This window comes from Entelurus aequoreus, linkage group LG14, assembly GCF_033978785.1.
Source record: "Entelurus aequoreus isolate RoL-2023_Sb linkage group LG14, RoL_Eaeq_v1.1, whole genome shotgun sequence".
NCBI classification, from domain to species: Eukaryota; Metazoa; Chordata; class Actinopteri; order Syngnathiformes; family Syngnathidae; genus Entelurus; species Entelurus aequoreus.
Genome location: NC_084744.1, coordinates 53,629,111 through 53,639,110, shown reverse-complemented (window position 1 = coordinate 53,639,110; position 10,000 = coordinate 53,629,111). Strand labels below are relative to the sequence as shown.

Below are 10,000 nucleotides of genomic sequence, written 5' to 3'. Positions count from 1 at the left end.
GATAACTTCTTATCCAGTTTAAGACTAACCCTCTGATGCCATATTGTTCTAGTTTTTTGATTAAAATATTGTGATTAATTGTGTCAAATGCTTTAGTTAGATCCATAAAAACCGCTGCCGCACATTTTTTACTATCTATTGCATTGGTAATTTCTTCTGTAATTTCAATTAAAGCCATTGAAGTTGAAACATTAGCTCTGTATCCATATTGGTTGTCTTCGAGTATTCTATTTTTATTTATGAAACTTTCTAATCTGTTATTGAACAGTTTTTCAATGATTTTAGAAAATTGTGGAAGTAGAGAAACAGGTCTATAATTTGTAAATTGATGTTTGTCTCCAGTCTTATAAATTGGTGCAACTTTAGCTATTTTCATTTTGTTTGGAAATGTACCTGTTTGAAATGATAGGTTACTAATATACATTAATGGTCCTGAGATCTCTTCAATAACCTTTTTTATCGTTTCCATATCAATTCCGTTACAATCAGTTGAAGTCTTAGATTTACATTTTTTTGCAATTGTAACTATTTCCTCCTGTGTCACATTACTGAGGAACATGGAGTTGGGATTTCGCTCTATGGTATCATTATAGTCCTCAATTGGAACTGGGTCTGGAATCCTTTCTTCCAATTTTGGTCCAATATTTACAAAATAATTATTGAAGCTTTCAACTACTTCCTTTATGTTGTCATTTTTTTTAATTTTCATCTAAGAAGTATTGAGGGTAGTCCCTCTTAGTTCCATTTTTAATAATGCTATTGAGGATGCCCCATGTTGCTCTCATATTATTTTTGTTCCTGTCCAATAATTCACTGTAATATTCTTTTCTACATGATCGTAGTATGTCTGTTAACTTGTTTTTATACTTTTTGTACTTCATTTCTGCCTCTATAGTTCTTTGTGCTATACATTTTCTATATAGTGTATTCTTCTTCTTACAAGCATTTTTTAATCCTTTTGTCATCCATGGTTGATTATTCTTTCTCTGCTTGTTACTGAGTTGTATCCATGGACAATGTTTGTCATAAAGTATTATGAACTTGTTTAATAAATGTTCATATGCTTCATCAACCTCTTTTTCATTATACACATTGTCCCAATCTTGCTTTTGTAGCTCATTTTTGAAGGCAGTCATCCTCTTCTCTGTGCATAGTCTTCGAAATGTCCTTTTGTCTTCCATGTTCTTCTTGTACTTTCAATCATATATTGTAAAAACTGGCAGATGATCACTAACGTCGCTTATAAGTAGACCACTTGTAGTGTTATTATCAAAATCATTGGTAAAAATATTATCAATAAGCGTGGCACAGTGTGCTGTGATTCTGCTTGGCTTTGTGATTTTAGGATATAAACTGATGCTGTACATTGTAGACTTTTGCTTGTTGGGGTTCAATAAGTCAATATTAAAGTCACCACATAAGAACATTATTCTTTGACCATTGTCCAAGTTGCCTTGATCCATTCTTCAAATGTTTCTATACTTGACTTAGGTGATCTATATATACAACTGATGAAAATGTTTTTGCTTTTTTCCTGACATATTTCAATGGTTATACACTCTAAGATATTATCTATGGCAAATGACATGTTTTTTTTACCACTTTGTAGTTCAGGTTCTTCATCACGTACACAGCTACTCCTCCTCCATTTTTGTTGGTTCTGTTGATGTAGTTTAGCTCATATCCCTCCAGATCAAAATCTATTCCTTTTTTATCATCAATCCATGTTTCTGTGACAGCAATCACTTTGAAGGGTTCGTTGATGTGTTCCAAAAAGTTCTTAATGTTGTTGTAATTTGCATACAAGCTTCTACTATTAAAATGAATAATTGACAATTTGTTATCACATTCAATGTTGCTATTATATTGATCATCTGTATAATAAAAACAACTATTACTGATGTGGGAGAAAAAATTTGTATCTGGATCTATATCATTTTCCAAATCCTGGTTTTTGTGATCTTTGTTGCAGAAATTTTTTAGTTCTATATTTTCTTGTTCAACAATCTTTGATGTTGTTTCAATAATCTCTATAAGTGTAGGTGGATGCAATCCTGAATCTAGGTCCTCTTGTTTAGTCGTCCCTTGGAACATAGTAGTGCCGATGCTGAATTTAGGTGTTTGTTTTCTGTCAGAGTCCATTATCATCGTTGTTGTGGTAGCTGTGTAAACTTTAAAAATTGTCCAGGTCCTTGATGTCATGGACAACAATTACTCTTGCTTCTGGACCTCCATTCAGCTTGATGTAGATTTTACAGTTGGCGCTCCAAGTTCCCTGGATTTTTCCCTGCCTTCTCAAGTCGCGTGCTTTCTTGGCGATTCCAGCATTACGTTTTGTGAGATGCTCATTCATGTACACATTTGTTCCCCTCAGCTTCTTTCCCTGTCTCAGCAATGCCATTTTAGATTTTCTGTTTACGAGTTTCACGAGCACGACTGGAGTGGCGTTGTTGTTTCTTCCGTTCAGTGGGATGCATGTTTCCATGGTATTAATGTCAATTTCAATTTCTTTTGATTGCAGAAAGTTGACCACTTGCTGTTCTGCTGAGACCATATCCATTTCATCTGGTTCACCTTCATTATTCACAGCTTTCGCATAGGATCGTGGTTTAATTCGGTGCCCTGTCACGATGACATCATTCATTCGTTTATCCTGATCCATTTCATCTATGATGTTCCTCAGCATGTTGTTGTTTTCTTGAAGGGTCTTCATTTGTTTGCTCATTTCAGTGGCTTCTTTATTTCTGGAGTTGTTCTCTTTTTTCATTTCTTTAATTTCTTCTTTCATTTCTTTCATATCCTCTTTCCATCCATCCATCAATTCTTCCAACTTTTGATCACGACTGTTTATGATCATAGCTTCGATATAGAGGCAACTTGTTATTCCACTTTACTGCTACTTTAATATGAACGGTCACTGTCCATGGTGCTGATTTAGCTATTTTTATAATCCATCATCATTTCCTGTAACATTCTCTTTAGATTGTGATGTTGTGTAAACTACACAACTATTATGTTGTGGTCATTAAGTGTGTACTCTGCTACTACACTGATAGTATATACAGTGGTACCTCAACTTAAGAGTGTTTTGAGGTAAGAGCTTTAAGTGGCAAGCAAAAATGAGCGTTAAGAGCGCCGTCACGCTGCAGTTATTCAATATATTTTGCACCTGAGAATATTTATTATTGTTTTTTTCCAGTTTATTTTAAAGCTGTAACCAGGTCCACGTTATAAAAATAAGTCAGTGGGAGCTGTAATGTTCCAATAAGTGTCTGTATTAGCTATATTAGCCTACTATCAAAATGACTTTGAAAGTCTTATATAAGTGTTATAATGAAGGCAACACATGATGTAAGTGTCTATATTAGCTATATTAGCCTACTATCAAAATGTCTTTAAAAGTCTTGTATAAGTGTTATAATGAAGGCAACACATGATGTAAGTGTATATTAGCCTACTATCAAAGTGACTTTAAAAGTCTTATATAAGTGTTATAATGAAGGCAACACATGATGTAAGTGTATATTAGCTATATTAGCCTACTATCAAAATTACTTTAAAAATCTTGTATAAGTGTTATAATGAAGGCAACATATGATGTAAGTGTATATTATCTGTATTAGCCTACTATCAAAAATGACTTTAAAAGTCTTATATAAGTGTTATAATGAAGGCAACACATGATGTGTCTATATTAGCTATATTAGCCTACTATCAAAAGTCTTAAACACTGTAAGTGTTATAATGAAGGCAACACATGATGTAAGTGTATATTAGCTATATTAGCCTAATATCAAAATGTTTTTAAAAGTCTTATATAAGTGTTATAATGAAGGCATCACATGATGTAAGTGTATATTAGCCTACTATCAAAATTACTTTAAAAGTCTTATATAAGTGTTATAATGAAGGCAACACATGATGTAAGTGTATATTATCTGTATTAGACTACTATCAAAATGACTTTAAAAGTCTTATATAAGTGTTATAATGAAGGCAACACATGATGTAAGTGTCTATATTAGCTATATTAGCCTACTATCAAAGTGACTTGGCTTTTTAAATCGTAAATAAATAGCTAACAATTGAGTCAATTGATGGAGGGTCCTCTATTGCGTTCATTACACCATCTGAAACATCCAGAAAGCGCCATCAATACTCCATTTACATGTTGTGACCTGAAAATTAACCAAACACGAGTGATATTGTTATTATAAGGGCTAACACAGACGGACTATTGATAGCAGTGAGCTAATGCTGGCTTACGCTGCTATTGTTGACACACTAAGCCGACGGCTGCTTCTGATTTGTCTCAAACCTTCTAAAAGTAAATTCTAGATTATAATTTATGCTTCTCTCACAAGGTAGTAGACAAATGTGGCCATGGACCGAGAGGCTGGTCCACTTTCACATCCCCCGAGATGGCGAAAAAGACACAAAGATGCTAGTTGTGGCAACTTTTTTTTTAACCCTTCGTAAGGATTGTGATTGAATCTTCATCTAAAACGTGATTATGTAAGCGTCCCGTCGGTCGACATCCCATCAAGAGTGGAAATATAAGTACGCGTTTGTTTTATCATGGTTTATTATAGTTAGTTTGTATGTTTAGCACCTAGCAATGCTGCGGATGCTATAGTATTTCAATAAAATTCAGCTTCTGAAACTTGTTGTTCATCCTCCTTGTGTTCAGGCTCAAAAATATTTTGGATTTTTCCATTGTTGGCTCTCACAAAGTCTGCTTGTTTAGCTTTGTTGTTGACGGGGAAGGGATCTGTGGTTCCTGATATTGTTATTATAAGGGCTAACTCAGACGGACTATTTTGATAGCAGTGAGCTAATGCTGGCTTACGCAGCTATTGTTGACACACTGCTTCTGCTTCGTCTAAAACTTGCTGAGAATATTATTGTTTTTTTGCAGTTTATTTTAAAGCTGTACCCAGGCGCACGTTATAAAAAAGTCAGCTGAAGCTGTAACGCTCCAATGCTTCTTCTGCCGCCTGCATAAAATATTCAACCCTTGTGGTGAAAGCCTCAGCTGACTGAGTGAAAATAAGAAAAAAAAAATATATATATATATATAATTAAATATTATACATTATGATGCATTTTACCAGAGGGATGGAGAGGGGAGAAGGAGCGTGAGGTGGGAGGGGCTATGCAGGGAAGGAGCTTTGATGGGGGACTTCCTGTAAAAAAGACTAAACAACAGAGGGAAGCTGAGGACAAGACTTGGGAGGAGGGACTCCATCTTGTCTTGCCCGCATGAATTAGGAACGAGGGCACGGGCAAAATGAAAGAGAAACCTGGGAATAAAGAGGCTACGTTCAGTGGGGCGGAAAAGCTCAGAGCTGGCTGAGTGCTCACTCACACACGCATATACACACACACACACACATTCACAATCTATTAATGTGCCAACGCTTGTTTACGTCTTTCAGCCTGGCGTGCCTAATGTGCTGGACATGGGACTTGCACGGCCAAAAAACTCCAATTTACAAGTTGTGCTGGTCAGTGAATGCACCGCATTACTGTCACTCCTGCTTTCTTTTCCCCTCCAAAAGTCATATAATACGATGCAATAACACATATTCCTATTTCTGTTATGTGTTTTCCCCTTTCATGCTGCTGGGGTTTGCTGCAAAGTAAGTGTTTACTTTATCATCCACTAACCCAAAATGTTGAAATAGCCATATTGGACCAAAATAAATAAGTAATATAACAATATATATTATTTTTTTCTTTCAACACTTTATTCTCTAGATCAACTTCATATCTATCCTTTGATTATGTTTTGTTTTTTTATAGCAATGACAGTTAAAAAAAAATCATACTATAGGTCTTGGGGATCCAAAAGGCCCCCACTCATAAAAGGGGTTAAAAATAAATAATATAACAATATATATAAATTGTTTTCTTTCAACACTTAAATCTCAAGATGAATTTCATATCTATCCATTGATTATCATTTTATTTTTATTTTTATTTTTAGCATTGACAATTAAAAAAAAAAATCACACTAAAAGGTCTTGGGGATCCAAAAGGCCCCCACTCATAAAAGTGTTAAAAATAAGTAATATAACAATATATATATATTTTTTTCTTTCAACGCTTTATTCTCTAGATGAACTTCATATCTATCCGTTGATTATAAGTTTTATTTTATTTTTTAGCAATGAGTTAAAAAAACAATCACACTACCGTGGGACGGTATAGCTCGGTTGGTAGAGCGGCCGTGCCAGCAACTTGAGGGTTGCAGGTTCGATCCCCGCTTCCGCCATCCTAGTCACTGCCGTTGTGTCCTTGGGCAAGACACTTTACCCACCTGCTCCCAGTGCCACCCACACTGGTTTAAATGTAACTTAGATATTGGGTTTCACAATGTAAAGCGCTTTGAGTCACTTGAGAAAAAGCGCTATATAAATGTAATTCACTTCACTTCACTAAAAGTATTGGGGATCCAAAAGGCCCCCACTCATAAAAGGGTTAAAAATAAGTAATATAAAAAAATGTTTTTCTTTCAACGCTTTATTCTCTAGATTAACTTCATATCTATCCGTTGATTATACGTTTTTTTATTGTTGTTTTTGTTTTTAGCAATAACAGTTAAAAAATAAATCACACTAAAAGGTCTTGGGGATCCAAAAGTCCCCCACTCATAAAAGTGTTAAAAATCAGTAATACAACAATATATATACCATTTTTTTTCTTTCAACGCTTTATTCTCTAGATAAACTTCATATCTATCCGTTGATTATAAGTTTTTAATTTTTTTTTAGCAATGAGTTAAACAAAATCACACTAAAATGTACTGGGGATTTAAAAAGCCCCCACTCATAAAAGGGTTAAAATAAGTAATATAACTATATATATATATTAATTTTTTTCTTTCAACGCTTAAATCTCAAGATCAACTTCATAACTATAGTTATGAAGTTATAAGTTGTTGTTTTTTTGGGGGTTTTTCAGCAATGACAGTTTTTAAAAAAAAATCACAATTAAAAGGTATTGGGGATCCAAAAGGCCCCCACTCATAAAAGGGTTAAAAATAAGTAATTTAACTATATATATATATATATATATATATATATATATATATATATATATATATATATATATATATAACTATATATATATAGATAGCTAGTACTTTATTGATTCCTTCAGGAGAGTTCCCTCAGGAAAATTTAAATTCCAGCAGCAGTGTACCAAATTGTAAGAAGTAAAAAGTAAATAATGGGGGTATGAATGGAGACAAATTAGAAAAATATTACACTAGAATAAAAATAAAAAGCAACGATGAGAATAAAAATATAACAGTAAAATAAGAATATAACAAGAGAAACTAGGCAGTAGTGACCATGTTATGAAAAAGTATTTCACTATATATATATATATATATATATATATATATATATATATATATATATATATATATATATATATATATATATATATATATATATATATATATATATATATATATATATATATATTTTTTTTTTTTTTTTAAATATATATATATATATATTTTTTTAAATAAAAAAATATTTTTTTTCAACACTTTATTCTCTAAATCAACTTCATATATATCTGTTGATTATAATAAATTACTATTATTATTATTTATTTTTTACAATGGCAGTTTAAAAAAAAAAAATCACACTAAAAGGTCCTGGGGATCCAAAAGGCTCACAAAAGTGTTAAAAATAAGTAAAAGAACAACAGATATTTTTTTCCTTTCAACGCTTAAATCTCAAGATGAACTTCAAATCTATACGTCAATTATAAGTTTTTATAAAAAAATTTGAGCATTGACAGTTTGAAAGAAAAAAAGTTGCCTACATGACAGCTTTGTGTGATTAGTGTTTATGTTCTTGTTAGCTCTTTTACACCTTTTTATGTTTTTTTTAAACATTATCTTTCAAATTAGCTGCAATAATTATTTTTTGACAGTGTAATAAATAGTGTACATTAACATGCGTTGTGTTGTTTGTTCAACAGATCTAGAATAGTGACTACTACAAAAGAGAGGTAAACAACATTTATTTGTGTTAAATGTCCGTCCAAGTATTAATACCTGTATTTTTTCCAGATTGATACGTGTAAGAGGGCCCTGGGAAGAAACCGTGTCAAGTCATCCATCTGCCTGGAAGGGTGTGTAGTGTGTACTGGTGTCATGGAGAGACACACACACAAGTAGTCAGCCGTGTGCAAATACACTTTCACTCCTTCGACACACACACACACACACACACACACACACACACACACACACACACACACACATTAATGCACATACTGTAAGCCTTAGTGCTCTTACTAAAAGAGCTGCTAATGGATGCTTCCTGAGGCAAGTTGGAATTAGTGGCCATTAACTGCTATGATCAGAAGCACTAATACAATAATACAGTGTGTGTGTGTGTGTGTGTGTGTGTGTGTGTGTGTGTGTGTGTGTGTGCGTGTGCAGTTTCGTGAAATTCAGCGAGCAGTACCAGACCCACGACCCCATAATGCAGGGTTGTCTTCCCAGTAACCCCTGGATCTCTGATGACACCGCACTTTGGAGCATGAATGCGGAAATGTGAGTGAACACACACAATCCAGGTACGATACACCAACGCACAACACTACACAAAGTGTTGTATCATCTTAACCCCTTTGGTCACTCTCTGAAATATCGTATTTGACTCACAATCTTTGAAATATGTTTTTTTTTTTTTTTACTATAACATAAAACACCAGCGTGTCGCACTGTATTACGTAATAAAGGGCAGAGGATAGGGGTCGGCATGCAGGAGGTTGTGAATTATTTTGTTAATTAGGGTTTTTAAAAGATATTTTTCACAAATACAAAGACAAGATATTTAATGTTCCAACTGAGAAACTTGTTTTTTTTTTGCAAATAATCATTAACTTCAAATTTGATGGCAGCACCACATTGCAAAAAAGTTGTCACAGGGGCATGTTTACCACTGTGTTACATGGCCTTTCCTTTTAACAACACTCAGTAAACGTTTGGGAACTGAGGAGACACATTTTTGAAGCTTTTCAGGTGGAATTATTTCCCATTCTTGCTTGATGTACAGCTTAAGATGTTCAACAGTCCGGGGGTCTCCGTTGTGGTAATTTAGGCTTCATAATGCGCCACACATTTTCAATGGGAGACAGGTCTGGACTACAGGCAGGCCAGTCTAGTACCCGCACTCTTTTACTATGAAGCCACGCTGTTGTAACACGTGGTTTGGCATTGTCTTGCTGAAATAAGCAGGGGCGTCCTTGATAACGTTGCTTGGATGGCAACATATGTTGCTCCAAAACCTGTATGTACCTTTCAGTATTAATGGTGCCTTCACAGATGTGTAAGTTACCCATGTTTTGGGCACTAATACACCCCCATACCATCACACATGCTGGCTTTTCAACTTTGCGCCTGGAACAGTCCGGATGGTTCTTTTCCTCTTTGTTCCGGAGGACACGACGTCCACAGTTTCCAAAAACTATTTAAAATGTGGACTCATCAGACCACAGAACACTTTTACACTTTGTATCAGTCCATCTTAGATGAGCTCGGGCCCAGCGAAGCCGGCGGCATTTCTGGGTGTTGTTGATAAATGGCTTTTGCTTTGCATAGAAGAGTTTTAACTTGCAGTTACAGAAGTAGCAACAAACTGTAGTTACTGACAGTGGTTTTCTGAAGTGTTCCTGAGCACATGTGGTGATATCCTTTACACACTGATGTTGCTTTTTGATGCAATACCGCCTGAAAGATCAAAGGACACGGGCATTGCTGCTTACGTGCAGTTATTTCTCCAGATTCTCTGAACCTTTTTGATGATATTACCATAGATCATAGACCATAGATGGTGAAATCCCTAAATTCCTTGAAATAGCTTGTTGAGAAATGTTGTTCTTAAACTGTTCGACAATTTGCTCACACATTTGTTGACAAAGTGGTGACCCTCGCCCCATCCTTGTTTGTGAATGACTGAGTATTTCATGG

At 34.5% G+C, this 10,000-nt stretch overlaps 1 protein-coding gene and 1 long non-coding RNA gene across 3 annotated transcripts in view; one reads left to right on the top strand and one right to left on the bottom strand.

Annotated features, from left to right (window-relative positions):
* The window catches only part of LOC133665049 (uncharacterized), a 30,460-nt gene extending 22,194 nt beyond the window's left edge, over positions 1 to 8,266 (bottom strand). The window contains exon 1 of the long non-coding RNA XR_009828681.1: positions 8,078 to 8,266. This is a non-coding gene — a long non-coding RNA (uncharacterized LOC133665049). The remainder of the gene's footprint in view (positions 1 to 8,077) is intronic.
* rgs11 (regulator of G protein signaling 11) overlaps positions 1 to 10,000 on the top strand; it is a 42,955-nt gene that overhangs the window by 27,801 nt on the left and 5,154 nt on the right. For both annotated transcript variants that reach the window (XM_062070208.1, XM_062070209.1), the window contains 4 exons: positions 5,439 to 5,507; positions 8,008 to 8,031; positions 8,093 to 8,154; positions 8,468 to 8,581. In XM_062070208.1, coding sequence (XP_061926192.1) covers positions 5,439 to 5,507; positions 8,008 to 8,031; positions 8,093 to 8,154; positions 8,468 to 8,581 — 269 coding nt within the window. The remainder of the gene's footprint in view (positions 1 to 5,438; positions 5,508 to 8,007; positions 8,032 to 8,092; positions 8,155 to 8,467; positions 8,582 to 10,000) is intronic.